The sequence below is a fragment of the Podarcis gaigeae genome (genome assembly GCF_964106915.1).
Source record: "Podarcis gaigeae genome assembly, chromosome: 6".
Classification (NCBI taxonomy): domain Eukaryota; kingdom Metazoa; phylum Chordata; class Lepidosauria; order Squamata; family Lacertidae; genus Podarcis; species Podarcis gaigeae.
In genome coordinates, this window is record NC_139682.1 from 23,268,371 (window position 1) to 23,288,373 (window position 20,003).

The 20,003-nt window shown below is 46.5% G+C and overlaps 1 protein-coding gene across 1 annotated transcript; it reads left to right on the forward strand.

Annotated features, from left to right (window-relative positions):
• Nucleotides 1-4,890: 4,890 nt before the first annotated feature.
• On the forward strand, nucleotides 4,891-18,000 carry PIGT (phosphatidylinositol glycan anchor biosynthesis class T). The gene is made up of 12 exons (XM_083746240.1): nucleotides 4,891-5,205; nucleotides 6,315-6,492; nucleotides 7,704-7,831; nucleotides 9,076-9,176; nucleotides 11,660-11,746; nucleotides 12,068-12,155; nucleotides 12,252-12,349; nucleotides 13,147-13,312; nucleotides 13,609-13,809; nucleotides 14,930-15,095; nucleotides 15,397-15,480; nucleotides 16,890-18,000. Exons 1-12 carry the CDS (start codon nucleotides 5,031-5,033, stop codon nucleotides 17,140-17,142), a joined length of 1,725 nt encoding a protein of 574 aa, XP_083602366.1. The 5' UTR covers nucleotides 4,891-5,030; the 3' UTR covers nucleotides 17,143-18,000.
• The last annotated feature ends 2,003 nt before the right edge of the window (nucleotides 18,001-20,003 follow it).

Consider the following 20,003-nt stretch of genomic DNA (forward strand, 5'->3'; position numbering starts at 1 on the left):
GGTGCTCCCAATTAAATCTTCACTGCATCAGGTGGTTTGAAAGTAGATGAATGGCATCTGGGTTGCAGACTGGCAACACTACTTGATCACAAGCTATCGGTTGTGTGTGCAAGACACAAATAGTTGCACGACCCAACTTCTAGCATCCCCTTGGTATATGGAGCAACAGCTGCAAAAAAAGGTGAGCAATAAAGTGTGCAATAAGCTGAGAGGTTGGACCCAACTGACAGAATGGGGGAGGGCACAGGAAAACCACATGGACAATACCAAGAATAACCATCCATGTGGCTCATCCTCAAGTCATTTTTGAGGACAAGTAATTATAATGTCAGTTTACAAGTGGGTAATTGAGGCTGAGAGGCAGTGACATTTTAAAAGCCACCTGTTCTCAGCTGAGGTTCCAAGTTCAAGCCTAGTACTGTTTTCCATATGTATAGTGCAGCTAAACTGTATACAAGTCTAAAATTGTCTTACTACTCTGGCCAACTTGATTGGGTATACAGAAAACAAACCATATAAATATATGGCCATCCAAATGTTGTTGGACATCCATCCCCCACCAGGTTCCCCATGCATAGCTTGTACCATGATCACAACCGGATTTTGTTGGGTTGCTATACAGTGGGAAGCCATAGCTAATTGCAACTTTCCAGCCTCAGCGGAAATACATGTGTATGCAATGGTCCACACCTGAAAGCAATGCAGTTTTCATGCTTTCCCCTACACTGTAAATTAGCATGTCAAATTAATGTTGGGAGCAGCACTCAAGCAATTTGAAGTCTTCAGTCTGCTTTAAACCTGACAGGTGCTGGCCCTGTTGTAAACTGAACAAGAAAACCACTCTGGTTGTGAAACTGGAAGAATCCCAAGAAGAAATAAAAGGAGCCTGGTGTATAAATAACCTTGGGCCGGCCCAGTTCCTGGGGAGCTCCCTTTAGCTGCCTGGCATCGGCATTGACTCAACACATCAGCCAACCCTCTTGGGTCCTGGCAATAACATCTAGCATTTGAGCTTCCATCCAGGTGCAAGTGAGTCATAGTTTCTCCATTTGCAAACAACTCCAGCAACGGCTTTCCAGCGAGAGGTCTGAAGGCGAAGGACTGAGAGGAGGAAGTGACTCAGGGAACTAACAGCACAGGTGGGTGGGGAGAGAGACCAGTGATAGAGATCTAGCAGCCACAAGGACAACCCACCCTAAACAATAAAAGAAACCAGTGGAAAAATACAACTGGAAAGAGGGTGAACTGCGAACACAGAAAACAACTCTTAGCAACTGTGCGGGGGGCGGGGGGAGAACTCCTGACAGGAACATGTTTGAGCACCAAGTGCACTGCTTTTCACAGAAAAACAAAGTGTTACAGTAACTTAAAGAATAACAAATTTATTTATTTATTATTGTGGCACAAGCTTCTGTGAGTTCATGTCTGTCCATGTCATCAGATGCATATCCTCAGTCAGGTTTGGCCCAATACCTTTTGCTGCCTCAGGTGAACCAGAAAATGTTTGATGACTGGGTAGCCGAGAAGCTCTCTCTCGTCTGAACACAAACAGAAACATGCATTCCTCCCCCCCCCCCCCAAACCAACTCGGAGTGGAAATTTTCAACTGGACGGGAATTTTCATTGCTGTTGATCCAACTAGGGTTATCATCCCCTTTTCTGGACTTGCTCTTGTGCTTTTAACAAGTGACAACAGAATATTCCAGGGACTGGGAATCTGTGGCCTTCCAGATGTTGTTCGACTACCAATCCCATCATCCCCTGATACTGGCTAGGCTGACTAGGAGCTATAATCTATCAGGAATTGGAGGGTCACAATTCTGAAATTTTAAACCAGTGGGACTTCTCTGGCTATTTCAAGTAAAGGTTGCACTTAAGTATGTGATTAGGAGTTAGATAAAAGGAAGGAAATTCAACACTGCATTCCTGGGCTCTAGAAGAAAATGACAGGAATTTGAAAAAGGCTGTGCCTGCCCTCTAGTGGGGAAATTTTCCTATCAAGTTGTGGGAAATTAAGCAACTTGGTTAAGGCAAGAGGCCTTATCCCAGCCTTACAAGACTGGCTCAAAACAGTTGACTGCCTGAGGCAATCAACAAGATGGTACCCCCACCATCCCATGTGAAGAAGCTGACAAGATTGACAGTCAAATCTTACTTCAATGCTGGTGACTGGAGGTCTGCACTGTATCTAGGGGCTGTGGGATAGCTTAGAACAGGCATGTCCAACCGGTCGATCGTGATCTACTGCTTCAATCGCGAGGTGTTCTTGGTTGATCCCGACCGCCAGCCCCCCCCCCCCCGGCCAAAAAACCTCTGTCCTCCTCCCCCAAAAGCTCAACAACTCTGGGCAATAACAATGAGTAGATCACTACCAGTTTTATTATACCGTAAGTAGACCGCAGTCTCCAGAGAGTTGGACATGCCTGGCTTAGAAGGTACAGGGCAGGTCATGTGGCAAAGACTCTTCAGTTTTCTGAAACCTCAGCACTCCTCCCACACCCCCAAATCTGCCACTTGAGAGCCACCTTGTTCTCCCTAATGGTAGGGCCAGCCCCACTATCAGGGATGCAATAGAAGGTTTCCTGCCTAAGCAGGAGGCTGGAATAATTAGTTTGGGAAGCCACTTCTAACTAGGTACAGTGGTACCTCAGGTTACATACGCTTCAGGTTACAGACTCCACTAACCCAGAAATATTACCTCAGGTTAAGAAATTTGCTTCAGGATGAGAACAGAAATCGTGCAGCGGTGGCGCAGCGGCAGCAGGAGGCCCCATTAGCTAAAGTGGTGCTTCAGGTTAAGAACAGTTTCAGGTTAAGAACAGACCTCCAGAAGAAATTAAGTACTTAACCTGAGGTACCACTGTGTATGTTTCGTCACACTGTGTTGGCTTCTCTTCTGTGCCCACTCCCAACTCGTGTTAAGATGACTGACCCACAGCAGTTGGGGTCTTATGACCCCAAATGCCCATTTCAGCAGCCCTAGAGAAAAGTGGAGATGAACATGGTGGTTTAAATCTCATTTCAGACTTGGACTCACTTATCTACTGGAAATAACAATGGCATAAGGATTGGCAAGATAAAATATTGCATAGGAAGCTGGTATGGTGTAGGATGTTAAAGCAATGAATTAGGGGTCATTGGGTCCCTAGTTCAAATCTCTGTTCGCTCATGAGCTGCTATACTAAAGGTTGTCAGAACCACTCACATAGAGGGCACATTTGCTGACAATGATAAGCCAACCAACCATACTGTGCACAAACTAAATACTAAAGCACACTGATTGCTGTTACTTTGCTTCTACCTTTGCATGAACAAGTAAATGTACCACAAAGGGGATTGTTGTTGTTGTTGCTTAGTCATTTAGTTGTGTCCGACTCTTCGTGACCCCATGGACCAGAGCATGCCAGGCACTCCTGTCTTCCATTGCCTCCCGCAGTTGGTCAAACTCATGCTGGTAGCTTTGAGAACACTGCCCAACCATCTCGTCCTCTGACATAGTGTTATTTTGATCCATGGATCATGGATTTTTTTCCTTTTGAGAAGCTTAACTTATCTGGCTTATTGTCACATGTGAGTAACAAGACTACATAAACTCTACTTAATATTAGGAAGTGTTTACACTTCAATAATGCAACGTGTTTAATGAGAAGGACATAAGAAGAGCCCTGAGGAATCACATCAACCATTTATCTAGTTCGGTATCCACCAGTGGCCAATCCGATGTCTATGGAAAGAGCCCTCCCAAGGAATTGACACCAATTCCAAACGAAGAGGCTCCATTTAGCCATCACAGCTTAGTAATAAAAAGCACTGGGTGCAGGGAGGTTACAGTAATTGCATCTTTCAGAAAGAAATGTTTGCGGGCAACCCTGCCAGAAAACTACTTAAGCCATGGCCTAGCTTTGACATAATTAAGGCTGCAGTTCTCAATAGTTTTGCCAGAGACAATGTAACAAGTTCACTTGCTCCGGATCAGAGATGGGGAACCTGTGGCCCTCCAGATGTTTTTTGGACTACAATTCCAGTCATCCCTTACCACTGGCCATACAGGCTGGTGCTGATGGAAGTTGCAGAGAAAAGAAGGGCTAATAAACAAGCACTTCCAGCTTGCATGCACAATAGAAATAGTTATTCTGGCTTATTCCCTTGTCCCGAGAAACAACATCCTATACCTCTGTCATCCCCAACATATGCCTGTAAACTAAAGTAAAGGGGTGGCTAACCTGTGATCCTCTGTGTTACTGACTATAACTCCCATTTGTCCCGACTATTGGACTATTGGCTGGGGCTGGTGAGAGTTGTAGTCCGACAACCTCTGGAATGCTACAGCTTAGCCACCACTAGTCTTGGTGTAGTATTCTTAACTTGGCTCCAAGAGGTCCTGGGTTCAAATTCCCAGACCAGGAGAACTGGGTCCAGTGTTTGGGGGAGGGGCTCTAGCTCAGAGGCAGAAGACGATGCTTTCCAGGCAAAAGGTCCCAGCTGCAATTCCTAGCATCTCCGGGTATGAGCTAGGAACAAACCTTAGAGTGGCAATATTCAGGTAGAGAAAAATCAAAAGTCTGGCTCAATATAACGCAACTCTCTCTGTGTTATTTTTTTAAAGAAATGATGTTATATGTTACAAAGCATAATATATTATATTATATTAGGCATGTAAAAGGATATTAAACGAAACGGGGATCAAGCTACAAAGTGCATGTCGGCTCTCCCTCCTCCTGCTGCTACTCCTATTACCTTCTGCCTCTGTCTGGGCACGTGGGGCGCCCAATCGCAGCCACAGCAGTAAACCTGCCCCTGCAGGCTCCTTCCGGAACCCTTGCCTCCGACCCGGAAGCACATTCCCGAACAAGGCCACGGGAAGTGCCGCTCTAGCCTCGTCTCTGTCCCTTCCTGAAAAGTCTCCATTGGCTCACAGGGTAAATGGAGGCGGGGTTCCATGGAACCTCCTTTCTCCGCTCCCCATTGGCTAACACGCGCCCGGGGCAGTGGGCGGAGCTGCTCCGCTTTGCCGCGAGCGCAGCGGAGGGATGGAGCGACTCGGGCCGCTGCTGCTGCTGCTGCTCTTCTTGGCGACGAGCGGGGCGGAACAGCCGCGGGACTCCCTGCGGGAAGAGCTGCTGCTCAGCCCGCTCCCATCGGGGGACGTGGCCGCCACCTTCCAGTTCCGGACGCGCTGGCATTCCGACTTGCAGCGGGAGGGCGGTAAGGGGCGGGGCCTGTCGCAACAGAGGGGGTTTTTGGGGGAGAAGCGAAGAATTATCTGGAAAGGGGGTCCTTGTGAACCCCGGAGACAGGGCTTCTCCTGCGCCAGGTAGGTGGGTGGGTGGGTGGGTGGGTGGGTGGATTACAATTCCCATCAGCCCCAGCAAGCATGGCTAGTGGCGAGAGGTGATGGGAGTTGTAGTTCCACAACAGCTGGAGAGCCAAAGGTTCTCCCCTCACACACCTGATGCCTTTTCCCTTTGGGGGATGGATGAATGAATGAATGAATGCATTCTGTTCTGGGTGCTTTATAGTCGAGGTTCTTTCACTGCAGGTGGGTTGGACTCTTGGGTTCCTTTCTAACTCTACCATTCTGGGATTCTAGCACATGAATGCAAGAGTACTCACCCCTCCCATGTTTTCCAGCAACTGGTATCTGGAAGCACTGCTGCCACCAACTGCGGGGGTAGAGAGGATCATGTCTAGTAGCCATTGGGGAGCGGTGGGGACTCTGAACTGCCAGGGGTACAAGCCAGTCTCACTGGGAAAGCATAAAAGGCCTGAGGTATCAAATGGAAAAATGAGTGCAGCAAAGGGTCAAGGAACCCTGGTCAATAATAGACTGAGGGATAGGCTACTTACTGCCCGGACGCTGAGGTCCAGCGCCGAGGGCCTTCTGGCGGTTCCCTCATTGCGAGAAGCGAAGCTACAGGGAACCAGGCAGAGGGCCTTCTGGGTAGTGGCGCCCACCCTGTGGAACGCCCTTCCAGCAGATGTCAAAGCGATAAACAACTACCTGACATTCAGAAGACATCTTAAGGCAGCCCTGTTCAGGGAAGTTTTTAACGTGTGATATTTTACTGTATTTTTGGTTTTTATGGAAGCCGCCCAGAGTGGCTGGGGAGGCCCAGCCAGATGGGCGGGGTATAAATAATAAATTATTATTATTATTACTGGGTGACTTGCATGGGTGCAAGCAGAACTTGCAGCAGCATTCCTCTTCAATGGAGCAGGAGAAGGGAAAGTGAATTGGGGAGTTGGGCAGGTGGAGAGGTTGATGTGAAGATATGCTGTTGTAATGCTCCTATTTTTTCCCCTGCTCCCTACAGTCTCTCATTACCGGCTATTCCCCAAAGCCCTTGGCCAGCTCATTTCCAAGTACTCGGTGCGCGAATTGCATCTCTCCCTCACTCAGGGCTTCTGGCGGACACGGAGCTGGGGACAGCCTTACTTGCAAGCTCCGGCTGGGGCTGAGCTCTGGGTTTGGTTTCAGGAGTCTGTCTCTGAGTAAGTAAGCCTGAGCTGATTTTACTTGGTTGAAGGGCTCTCCGGTAAATCATAAGAAGGCTGTTGCACTCTGCTTTTCTCGCCTGCCCGCTTCCTCATGGCATAAGTGCATAAACAAGATAAATTTCAAAGGTCCATTCCATGAAGGCAATCATATGGTTTAAATGAGCAGACGTTGTTCCTTCACCTTCAAATTCTGATGTCTCTTGGGTCTTTCCTTTGCATTGAACGATTTTGCCAAAGGCTGCCAAGGCCCAGTGGGACATCCCAACACTTAAATCAGTGGTAGCCTCTAGAAGGGCCATAGTTCTTCTCCCTTGCTGTTTCATCACAATAGGCATTGGGTGGTGGACCCTGGGGTGCCAATTGTAGCCCACTAAGCTTCTCTGTCTGGGTCTCAGGACTCTCTGTGCAAAACAGCCAATTTTCAGGCCATACCCCTCACAGTCCCTGATTCACAGCCTCTTTGAGTGCTTTTTGCCAGACTGGAATGTGCTCTTGGAGTCTGATAATACCTCTTGCTTGCTTGGATGAAGGAAACAGTGGTGTGTGTAGAAAGTTTCCCACAATGCAAAGGTAAAATGTGTGTTCATTTCTCTGTCCACTTTTGCCTCTGGCCCCACCCACAAGTATGTGGCCCCCAGAAGGGAATGCAGTTCTTGTCCTAGAAAAGGTTCCCATTCCTGGAGTAGGTCATCAGGTGCTAGATGGTGCTTTCAGCTGTGGGTTGTGAACATGGCTCATTTCCATATACAGTAGTATACCTTGGGTTACGAACTTAATTAATTCTGGAGGTCCGTTCTTAACCCGAAACCATTCTTAACCTGAGGCACACTTTTGCTAATGGGGCCTCCCGCTGCTGCTGTGCGATTTCTGTTCTCACCCTGGGGCAAAGCTCTCAACCCGAGGTACTACTTCCAGGTTAGCAGAGTTTATAACCCAAAGTGTTTGCAACCCGAAACGTTTGTAACCTGAGGTACCACTGTACTAGCGCTGCCATGTTAATGTAGTACTGAAGCAAAGCCCGAGCTATTCATTATTTTATTTTATTTTTGAATTTTATAGAAAGCACCTTCCACTAGAATGGCACCTGAAGTGATGTACAACTGCAAACACGGTCTATGACTTGAAAACACATTTGCTTTCCAAATGGCATCTTGCAAGTTTCAGGCAAATCATTCACAGTAAATGTGTATATTTTTCATCTTCAGCGTTGACAAAGCTTGGAAAGATCTCAGCAACATCCTCTCAGGAATATTCTGTGCCTCTCTGAACTTCATTGATTCCACCAACACTGTCGTTCCAACAGCATCCTTCAAACCTCTGGGATTGGCAAATGGTAAGAGATTGGGCTATTCTGGCCTGGAAGGGTTTGTTTTGCAAGAAGGGGCACTGCTGAATTGCAGCTTGTTCTAAATACTTAAATGACAAAGAGTTGTGTCTAGAGTAGCACTTAAGTTGTCCCATCAGTGCAATGATATCCCCCCCCATCCCCTGTGCACCCCCTAAATATTTTCTCTGGGTTCCCAAATCCTCTGGCACAGATTTGGTGAGAGTGCAGGGTGCATGCAGAGGAAGGAGAAAGAAAAAGCCGCCCAGAGTGGCTGAGGGGGGCCCAGCCAGATGGGCGGGGTATAAATAATAAATTATTATAAAAGTCACATTGTACAAGTGGGAATCCTTGTGTTGTTGGCATGTATTAGTTGGTGAAATTAAAGGGAGACCGGAACTTCATAGAAACACCCAAATATCTTGTGGCAGCTTAAAAATTAACAAATGTATTCTGGCATAAGATTTTCAGAAAGTTTTGGGGGTGCTGAAAGGCTCAACATTTTTGGAACATCTGCCCATCTTCTTGTTCGTTATCCTGATTAGGGTTGCTGGTTTTGTAATTGATCTGTGTTTCTTGAGAGCATTGTAAGGATTGTTCGGGCTGACTGGGTAATAAGAATTAATTGGAATTGGGCCAATGCCATAGGTTTTGACTTAGTTTTTAAATGTGTTTATTGATTCTCTTTGACTGTTTTGTTTATATTACTTTGAACCATTAGGATAGCACAGACAATAAATCAATAAATAAGTGGTTTGTGTGATTATAATACCTAGCTTTTAATAGTAGAATCAAAGAATTGTAGAGTTAGAAGGGACCATGAGGGTCATCTAGTCCAACCCCTGCAAAGCAGGAATCTCTTGCCTGACGTGTGGCTCAAACTCACATCCCTGAGATTAAGAGTCTCACGCTCTACAGTAGTTCCAAGTATTCCATGCATGTGACCTCAGTAATCCTTAAAGGAATTCAATCTAGTAGTACCCTTTATGTCAGATGCCTGCTTTTCTTAAGGCCAGCTAGTGAATTCATGGTGGAGGCAAGATCTGAAGGCAGGATCTGAAGGCAGGTGATTTCTAGAAGCTGACTTCCATCATCATATTGAGAGCATTTGATTTTATTTTAAATTTTATATACCACCAATGGGCACCCAATCATTTCCTGGAATTCACTATGCTCGCTGGGGCTGATGGAAATTTCACCAACATCAAGAGGAGGAGGGCCACATGTTCTAACCCTTCCTCTCCCTCCTCCAGTTACAGACCACCATTTCCTACGATATGCCGTCCTTCCCCGTGAAGTTGTCTGCACTGAGAACCTCACACCCTGGAAGAAGCTGCTGCCATGCAGCTCAAAGGTGAGACACATTCCTGTGCTCATGCAGGTGGAGCCTTGAACCAACATGTGTCATTGCTCTGGATTCCCTCATCCTAGGCCTCCCCCAAAGCTTGCACATCTGAAGCTTTGGGGACTTGTTCTCAATTGGAGCAAGTACTCTAGAGGAGAGCGAACTACGTACGACTGTTGCATGGTGCTTGGGCTTGTTTCTAGCTATTGTTGTTTAGTCCTGTCCCACTTTTCGTGACCCCATGGAACAGAGCACGCCAGGCACTCCTGTCTTCCACTGCCTCCCGCAGTTTGGTCAAATTCATGTTGGTAGCTTCGAGAACACTGTCCAACCATCTTGTCCTCTGTCGTCCCCTTCTCCTTGTGCCCTCCATGTTTCCCAGCATCAGGGTCTTTTCCAGGGAGTCTTCTTTTCTCATGAGGTGGCCAAAGTCTTGGAGCCTTAGCTTCATGATCTGTCCTTCTAGTGAAGGACAGCACTCAGGGCTGATTTCCTTAAGAATGGATAGGTTTGATCTTCTTGCAGTCCATGGGACTCTCAAGAGTCTCCTCCAGCACCATCATTCAAAAGCATCAATTCTTCGGCGATCAGCCTTCTTTATGGTCCAGCTCTCACTTCCATACATCACTACTGGGAAAACCATAGCTTTAACTATACCGTATTTTTCCTTCTATAACACGCAGATTATTTTTTCTTCTAAAAAGGAAGGGGAAATGTCTGTGCGTGTTATAGAGCGAATGTGTGGTCCCTGGAGCCGAAAAATCATGCAAAAATCAAATCGCGGCGCTGCACGCTGCACGGAGAAGCGAAACCTGAAAAGAGGAAGCGGCTGCTTTCCTGCATTCTGCCTCAGGGTCTTACTGCCCACCCTCCTCTGTTTCGTTGCTGTTTGCTGAAACGGAACAAAGAGCAGGGAAAGCCCCTCCCCTCCAGGCAAGCTCCGGTGCTGCTGGGGGAGAGAGAGGGGGGAAGGGAGAGAGAGAGGGGGGAGGGGGAGGGAGAGAGAGAGAGGGGGGAGAGAGAGAGAGAGAGAGAGAGAGAGAGAGAGAGAGAGAGATGGCTGGCTTGGGTGGGGGGAAACTTTTGCCTTTCTTTCCTCCCTCCCGTTAAATCCCTCTCCTGCATTCTTAGCCAGCTGCTTCTCTGCACACCCCTCTAATGTCCCTTCTTTGTTTTTCCTTCGCTCCCCACTTAAAATGTGGTTACAAAGCATGGATCCTCAGGATCTTTGCATTGGGTCACCCCAAACTCACCATCAGATCACATAGCATGTCCATGGCTACAGCCTGCACCAAAAAAATCACGCACCCACTATTGCCTGGGGCTGCAATGGTGCAAAAATGTGGTTAAAAAGCATGGATCCACATGGATCCTCAGGATCTTTGCATTGGGTCAGCCCAAATTCACCATCAGAGCACATAGCATGTCCATGGCTACAGCCTGCCCCCCAAAATCACGCACCCACTGTTGCCTGGGGCTGCAATGGTGCAAAAATGTGGTTAAAAAGCATGGATCCACAGGAATTCTCAGGATTTTGGCATTGGGTCACCCCAAATTCACCATCAGATCACATAGCATGTCCATGGCTACAGCCTGCCCCCCCCCCCCCAAATCACATACCCACTGTTGCCTGGGGCTGCAATGGTGCAAAAACGTGGTTACAAACCATGGATCCTCAGGATCTTTGCATTGGGTCAGCCCAAATTCACCATCAGAGCACATAGCATGTCCATGGCTACAGCCTGCCCCCCCAAAATCACGCACCCACTGTTGCCTGGGGCTGCAGTGGTGCAAAAACGTGGTTACAAACCATGGATCCACAGGAATTCTCAGGATTTTGGCATTGGGTCACCCCAAATTCACCATCAGATCACATAGCATGTCCATGGCTACAGCCTGCCCCCCCCCAAATCACATACCCACTGTTGCCTGGGGCTGCAATGGTGCAAAAACGTGGTTACAAACCATGGATCCACATGGATCCTCAGGATCTTTGCATTGGGTCAGCCCAAATTCACCATCAGAGCACATAGCATGTCCATGGCTACAGCCTGCCCCCCCAAAATCACGCACCCACTGTTGCCTGGGGCTGCAATGGTGCAAAAACGTGGTTACAAACCATGGATGCACAGGGATTCTCAGGATTTTTGCATTGGGTTGGCCCAAATTCACCATCAGATCACATGTCTGTAGCCACAGCATGAAGCACAAAAATGATACATCCACTGTTTCATTCAGAATGTTTTTTCCCTTGTTTTCCTCCTCTAAAAACGATGTGCGTGTTATGGTCAGGTGCGTGTTATAGAGCGAAAAATACGGTACTTTGTTGACAAGGTGATGTCTCTGCTTTTTAGGATGCTGTCTAGGTTTGTCATTGCTTTTCTCCCAAGAAGCAGGCGTCTTTTAATTTCGTGACTCCTGTCACCATCTGCAGTGATCATGTTCTATACTACGGAGCAAACGTTCAGCCGTATTTTCTTTTTTCTTCCTAGGCTGGCCTGGCTGTTCTGCTGAAGGCTGAACGCTTGTTCCACAGCAGTTACCACTCCCAAGCTGTGCACATCCGCCCCATTTGCAGGGTGAGTCCTTGAAGGATTTGGTGCTGTGTCATAAATTGGTGGAAAGAGCTGGAGACAGCATCCCCAATCACCTATGATCTGCCAAAACCTATGATCACATTTCACAAGCCTTACCTTAGAGCAAGCATCCCCAAACTCAGCCCTCCAGATGTTTTGGGATTACAACTCTCATCATCCCTAGCTAACAGGACCAGTGGTCAGGGTTGATGGGAATTGTAGTCCCAAAACAGCTGGAGGGCCAAGTTTGGGGATGCCTGCCTTAGAGCTGCCCTTGCTCCTGCTTGAAGCCTGCCATTTCTGATGCTTTTCCTTCTCTCTCAGGATGCCTCCTGCTTGAGCATGTCCTGGGAGCTCAGACAGACCCTCACAGTTGTCTTTGATTCCTTTGCCAGCGGCCATGGAAAGAAAGGTAACGCAAATCGCCCTGCAGCACATCACCACTCTGCTATGGTTACAGTGGTTTACTCACTTCTTAATAATGACCTTTGTGCCATTCTCCCACCAGATTGGTCCCTCTTCAAGATCTTCTCCCGCACTCTTACTGAAGCGTGCCCACTGGCATCTCAAAGCAAAGTCTACGTTGACATTTCCAGTAAAGGCCAGGTAACCTATCCTTTCCCCAGTAACCTTCCAATAGGACTAGGACATCAGGACCTTTAGGAGATGCCCACCTTACTCAGAGCTCTCTCTGGGTGAACAAAGCTTGATGGAAACCTCAGATGTAACTGAGCGGAATATATATAATCGAGAGAGGATTTAATCAAATGCTTACAGTTTTTTAGGTGCTTTGTGTCTCCAGTAATATTACAGAGTCTTGAGAGTAGAGGGCTACTAGGATAATCTCCGTGTGTATATCCAATGCATGGATAATTGAATGGGACCCCCCACCCCACTGGCTATACCCTCAAACACCAGTGTTTAGCAGTGATTGGGAGGAGAAACTACATGCCTGCATCCGTAAGCATGTAGGTTCTTCACCTAATTAGGAACCCTCTGCAATTGTGAGTACAGATTTATATAGGCTTTCTTTTCAGTTGTTGTGCTGGGTGCACAGGTTGCTTCTTTCTGGGTGATATCCAGTGTTAGTTATACTCAAGAGTAGATCCATTGAAATAAATGAATCTAAGCCCTTTGCCACCCTGGGCTCCTTTTGCAGGGAAGGGTGGGATATCGCCCCCTGCATTTCAAAGTATGTTGTAATGCACTCTGCAGAGATGTTTTTATCCTGTAAAACAGGCCAGAAAGTTTTTAAATAAATAAGAGAATTAGGGCCAGTTGAAGGTAGTCTCTCCCACATACCCTGCCCACGTGCTGAATATACACAAATATATGACATAGATGGGCTGGTTATCTTTTTGATGGCTAATAATGATTTTGCTTTATTTTGTTTATGTTTCCAGGAGAAAGAGTTACTTGAAGTTTCCCCAGCTCCCTTGTCTGTACATGAAGCATCCGTCCAAGGAGACAGGCGAACATACGCAGTCTATGATCTCCTGAACCCAGGACTTTTTAATGGCTCTCGCAGCCTCAACGTGCAACTAAAATGGAAGCGGCCTCAGGATGGCTGTGAGTTATCAATGGCTTTCCTGTCTCTAATGTGTTGTCCTCTCTTAGAGCACTAGAAAATGGACACCCTTTGAATGCGAGAGACTCGTGCTGTGCATCATTTAAGCTTGTTTATTTATGAACCGGGACACATCTAGTGGTAGTCACAGCAGAAAAATAGTACAGCTACTTTTCTGCTGGGACTGCTACCAGACTTGTCTTAGTTCAGAACTCACATTATCCCAGAGATAATATTCTTGCATTTGGTGGTACTCCTGGAGTTTGACTCCTAACCTGGTTTCATTTCCTTCCTGCAGTGGATCTGGCAGTACCTGTGTTCCATGCCCAGCGCTATGTGAGTGGCTATGGCCTCGAGACAGGAGAAATCAGCACCCTAATCTATAACACACACCCATACCGAGCTTTCCCTGTGCTTCTGCTGGAGACTGTGCCCTGGTATCTGCGACTCTACATCCACACGCTGACCATTATCACCAAGGGCAAGGAAAACAAACCAAGTAAGAAGGAGCCACCATTTCCCAGCCTGATACCCTCCATATGTTTGAGATGGCAACTTCCACCAGCCCCAGACAACAATGCAGTGAAGAGCTTCTGTGTGTCAGTGCAGGCAGCTTTCTGTGTTCCAATATATGTACTGGATCATGTTCTAAGTTGATATGCCAGGGAAATGGAGCAGATTCAGAAAGGGAGGCCTGAGTTGAAAAGCATGAAGTTTTGCCTTCATATCTATACCCCTTAAGGACATGCATACATATTTATACCCCTTAAGGAGCATCTCTTAAGTACATCTGGCATTACATATGCATTTCTCAACAACTGGATATGTAGGCTAGCCGTAGTAATTTGCTTTTTCTATGTGTTCAGTGATTTGGCTTGCTGAGCTCCAAAGCCCATCCCCACCCCCCTTTTGATGCAGTTTATCATTAACCTATGTAATAATAATAATAATAATATTTTTTATTTATATCTCGCCCTCCCCAGCCAAAGCCGGGCTCAGAGTGGCTAACAACAATTAAAGTAACACAGTTTATATAAAATCACAATCAATTAATTGAAATGCATTCTAAAATCAATTCATTCTAAGATCAATTCAAAATCAAATTAATGGTAACCATTGGGCTAGAGTTCTTTGTGGATTACCGAAGGAGGGGGTCAGACTGTGCCTTGGCCAAAGACCTGGTGCTATAGAGCTGCTTTTTCTTTTTAAAGAAACTTTGGTTAAAACAACAGAAGGAAAATGGAAGGTGAAACTTGAGTGGTTATGAATTATATATGTCTCTGTTCCCATGGGAAATGGCTATGTGTTTGTGAGAGATTGTAGATGGATCTGGCCTCATCCACCACTGGAATGCAGCTTTTATTGGTAATGCTGCCTTTGGCCAAAAAAGGTTCCCTGCCCTTCGGATACGGGACTACAGCCTTAACGTACAGTATTTTGACTGATCTCTGTGCGTAAGAGCTCGTATTCCAAACAAGGGAAATGGAGAAATATATTGTGATCTCAGTCAGGCCTAAGTTAAGAGTGTTCCTCAGGGCATTATGTAAACATTAAGGGAGGGTTTTATTTATTCATGTTGACCCAAGTGGTGTGCGATGATAGCATGTCTTTGGTGCTAGGTTACATCCACTATCAGCCAGCTCAGGACCGAAAGCGGGCCCATCTCTTGGAAATGCTGATTCAGCTGCCGGCAAACTCTGTCACAAAGATCACCATCCAGTTTGAGAGAGCCTTGCTGAAGTGGACAGAATACACTCCTGACCCCAACCATGGGTTTTATGTGAGGTAAGGCTGCGGCTGTCCTCAAGCCACTCGCCATCAGAGTTTGTCGGCCCTGGGTTTGTCTGTGTTGCATCCCTTGTGACCAGGTTCATAAACCCCCTCTCCTCCAAGAGGGACCCATGAAGGGATGGGAAACCTATATGGCTCTCCAAATGTAGTTGGGACTCCAGCTCCCATCAGCCCCAACCAGTATGATGAGCAGCTGGAGATGATGGAAACTGGGAGCCCAGCAGCATTTAAAGGGCCACAGATTCCCCATGCTTGGGCAGAAGTTCTAAGTAATCTCTTTTTCTTTGGTTTGTAGCCCATCTGTTCTGAGTGCCCTAGTGCCCAGTGTCATTGCGATGAAAGAGGAAGATGAAGATCAAAGTCCACTCTTTGCTTCACTGTGAGTGCATTTGATGACTATAGAGAAGGGTGGGAATGAGATGTGTGGGATTGGTATTGTAGTTCAGTTGATTATTGGAAACTGCTTCTTACCAGACATTTCAGATTAACCTAGCAAAGGCTGTAGCTAGACCAACATGACAGAAGTCTCTGCAAACATAGATATTCATGAACTGTTTTCAGAAATAACAACCTTGGTCAATCTGAAATTTAGTTCTGAACTGAATGTAAATTTTTGAGCAGGTTCAAGAAGTAAATTATTTATTTGGCTGCTTCTACACTGGCATTTACTGTGAAATAGCCACGCTTTGCTGATCTGCATTTTACAGGGCAACCACATGATGTCATGAACAAAACACCCTCTTCACATTTTTCCTTGTTCAGTTTGTTCTCCCATCCCACTTAAAAAATTGTATTGCTTCCCCCCCCCCTTCAAATCAAGCACTCAGCAGAGTAGCTGTGCAATTTCTCCAGGTGGAAACGGGTTATCACGCTCCTAATCTAGCATGTCTGTTTTGTTTCTTTTTCTCCCCAAAACTGTGGCAGGGGAGGCAATCATGATTTGAAGTGCAGTGAAAGGGAGGGAAAGGTATTGTTTAATCCTTTCACAACAAACAGTGGTCTCAATGAAAATCTCCCTTCCCGCCCTGGACATTCATTGCTGCAGAAAAGGAGACTGCCACTGGGGACTCAGCTACATTAGTCAAAATATAGCATTATAAATGCATTATGAAACCAGATGGCACAGTAGAGCTCAAATCACAACTCAAATTATATTTTCAGTTGTGAACTTTGCAATGGTTTTTTGCAGAGCATTTTTATAGCTGTGTAGATCTAGCCTTGGTTTCAAAGTGCGGGAAATCTGGAAACAGAGTTGCCGTTATACTTTCAACTTAAAACCAAATAGCAGTGATTCAGTTCGTGCTGATTTTGTAAGCAACTTTTGGAATCAAATAGTGTTAAGGTTTTGTGGTAAGTTTAAGGTTGTAAGGTTGCATGAGACAGAGGCATTGGCCAAAGTTGCAAGATATTGGACTTCCGCATGCTGCATTGCAATGAAGGCTTGACCTCTCCACAAGTATGGGATGCATGGAAATGTGTGTGTATGTACATGTAGTTTTGCAGGGGAATCTGCATAGAGGGAATTGCAGAAGACGGAGAACCAGTTGAGTTCTTCATGTGGCACAGTGTCTACAGGGTGTTGCTTATTTGAAAAGCACTTGCGGATCGAAACCTTTCACATGAATATTCCATTTGTGATTTGCAATTTGAGGCTGCCCTCAAATATGTGGCACTCCTTCACTCTTGCCTAATCTCCTGATCTGATATGCTTGGAGACGAGGGTGGTAACACATCATTATCTGAATCAGCCCTTAGAGCTCTGCTGATCTCTTCCTTCCTATTCCCCAGGTTTCCTTCCTTGGATGGCTCCAGCTACTTTGTGCGCCTCTACACAGAACCGCTGCTGGTGAACCTGCCGACGCCAGACTTCAGCATGCCGTATAATGTCATTTGCTTGACCTGCACAGTGGTAGCTGTTTGCTATGGCTCCTTCTATAACTTGCTGACCAGAACCTTCCATGTAGAAGAACCTAACAGGGGAGGCTTAGCCAAGCGACTGGCGAACATAATCCGTAAAATGAGAGGCGTCCCACTTCTTTGAGGGCAGGCAATGCAGCCGCTTCGTCAAGGATCTCTACTGCCAAGACTTGCTGGGACAAAGCTGCAAGAGGATAGGTGGGCTTAAGGCAGATGTAACACCTGTTTTGCCCTCTAGTTCCTTCACAGCCAATAAATCTGCTGTTTGTGCCTGCCTGCCACCAGCAAGAGAAGCAATCACTGGGACTGGGACTGCAAGAGCAAAATGCCCAAGGATGAAGCTTGCTAATTTAAGGAGAACTTCCATTTGCCAGAAAAACGCTGGAAATATACATGACCTGTTTCTGAACTATGATCACCTTGGCCTTGCCCAAACGCTAGAGCCTGCACCACTTAACTCACCAACCTGTTTTTCATTTTCATTTTCTTCCACAGCAACTGATTGCTGTGCTAATTATCATTTTTTGAGCTGCTGTTTAATGGATGTAGTTGGAACGATGAACCTTTTTTCAGGTCAGAGAAAAAAAGCTCGCAGAAAAAATGCTGAAGGCAACTAGAGAGAGTGCAACAGAGAGAATAAATAGCATTTTAGGCCTCAGACTATCTAATTTTAGCATGCTGTCTCTTGCAGTTTTGGAGAAGAGAGTAAGTGAGGATATGAGGAGGCAGCTATAATTTGGAAAAGAAAATTGCTAGGGGGGGTTCATTTGGGACTGTGGGGTTTGGGGTGGTCAGGCTGGGCACAGGGGACATTATGAAATAAAAGGGAAACCATGCTGTGCGAGTCAATGCCAATTTGATTTGCGTTCATATCTGCTGGTGATGGGAATAACCACTGTTTGCTGCATAAGAGAAGAAGAAGACAAAAACAACAACTGTCAGAGATGGATAAGGAATTCAATAAATAAATGCTGTGTGGTGATTATGTCTTCCGTAACATGGATTTTAATCAGCTTTGTACTTAACATGTCCCCTGGTAGCTATAAGTGGCCAGGTATTCCATGCAGGTGAATGAATAAAATTCCATTCAGGTAAGTTACTGGGCTGGCACTGGTGGAGAAAAAACAGAGAGCCTCACACCTCCAATTTGCTTTCTGTGCTTGCTGGCTGTGGAGGATAGTGTCAGATGATGACCGGGTAAGAGGGCTTAGTGAACTGGGGGAGTCTGTGGCAGAGAGAAGTCAAGAATCGGCAGAAGATAAAGCAGGTGAGTGGGAAGAGGGAGGCCAAGAGACAGAGATGAGTCAGGCTGGTGAAGAGTCACAAGCATCTCCCTCTCCTGCGACACGCTGCCCACCTGTCTCCCAGAACCAGGAGAGGGCTGAAAGCGATAGGCTGTGTGTAGGCGCAGTCTCTGATTGCTTGGAAAAACCCCTGGAGAGGAGGAGGGGACTTAAATAGCTGTGGGAAGGTGGGAACTTTCAGTCTCAGCAACTGATTTCATGGAGGAAGACCACTGGGAATGAGCTGCTGTGCTCCTTAGGTCTGACACTTAGCCAAGTCTGTGGAGATCATGGTTTTGTTGTGTTTTGGTAATAAAAAGTTAACTCCTTTGTGAACTATGTTGATTACTAACTGGCACACTGTGACATATAGCAAGCCCATTCATGATCTCGAAACGGTTTGAAAACCAAGGATTCCTGTACTCAATCAGAAGTCACATTGGACATTTGGCTTCCCAAAAACGTTTGCAAACTGGAACACTCCCAGGTTTGTGGTGTTCAGGAGCCAAAATATCCAAGTACCAAGGCGTTTGAGAACCAAGGTACAACTATCTCTGATTTAATGCCTTTTTTCTGATCTATTTCCCAGTTGTGTGCAGTGTCTCCTCCTAACCAGCAGGTGTTCCTAAATCACTATCATAAGTAGCATTTGTGGAACACAGGAAACTGCTTTATACGAAGTCTGACTTGCTGCATCTTTCTCAGCATTCTGTTGTAGCAGTGACTATTAAGGATTTCAGAAAAGGATTTTTACCAACCTTACCTGTACCTGACAGGGGTTCAACCTGTGTCCTTCTGCATGCAAAGCATCTGCTCTAGCACTGACCTATAGCCCTTCCCCATCCCTATTGTTTTCCACCATAAATATATATTTATCTTGGGGACTCTTAACATTTTTTAGCACAAGCATTTTACAATCCAGCTAGTATTCATGCACAAGGCTGGGTTCTACGATGAAGTGCATGCATACCATTGAGTTCAAAGGAACCTACGCACAGGGAAGCATGTGTAGGTTTGACGCATTAGGCTGTGCAAAAATGTTACAAGACTTGAATGTCCATGTCTTTTGCCATGGTGAAGATTCAGCAGTCTGGAAAAGGCAAATCTGGGTGCTCCTAGTTGGTACAGTAGTGCACAAACCCAAATGTGAGAAGCTGACTGACAGAAAGGTACCCTGCTGTGTGTTTTATTATACAGTGGTACCTCTGGTTAGGGACGCAGGTGGCACTGTGAGTTAAACCACAGAGCCTAGGACTTGCCGATCAGAAGGTTGGCGGTTCGAATCCCTGCGACGGGGTGAGCTCCCGTTGCTCGGTCCCTGCTCCTGCCAACCTAGCAGTTTGAAAGCACCTCAAAGTGCAAGTAGATAAATAGGTACCGCTTCAGCGGGAAGGTAAACGGCGTTTCCGTGCACTGCTCTGGTTCACCAGAAGTGACTTAGTCATGCTGGCCACATGACCCGGAAGCTGTATGCTGGCTCCCTCGGCCCATAAAGCGAGATGAGCGCCACAACCCCAGAGTCGGTGACGACTTGGTCAGGGGTCCCTTTACCTTTACCTTACCTGTGGTTACGTACTTAACCCATTCCGGAGGTCCGTTCTTAACCTGAAACTGTTCTTAACCTGAAGCACCACTTTAGCTGATGGGGCCTCCTGCTGCTGCCGCGCCGCTGCTGCACGATTTCTGTTCTCATCCTGAAGCA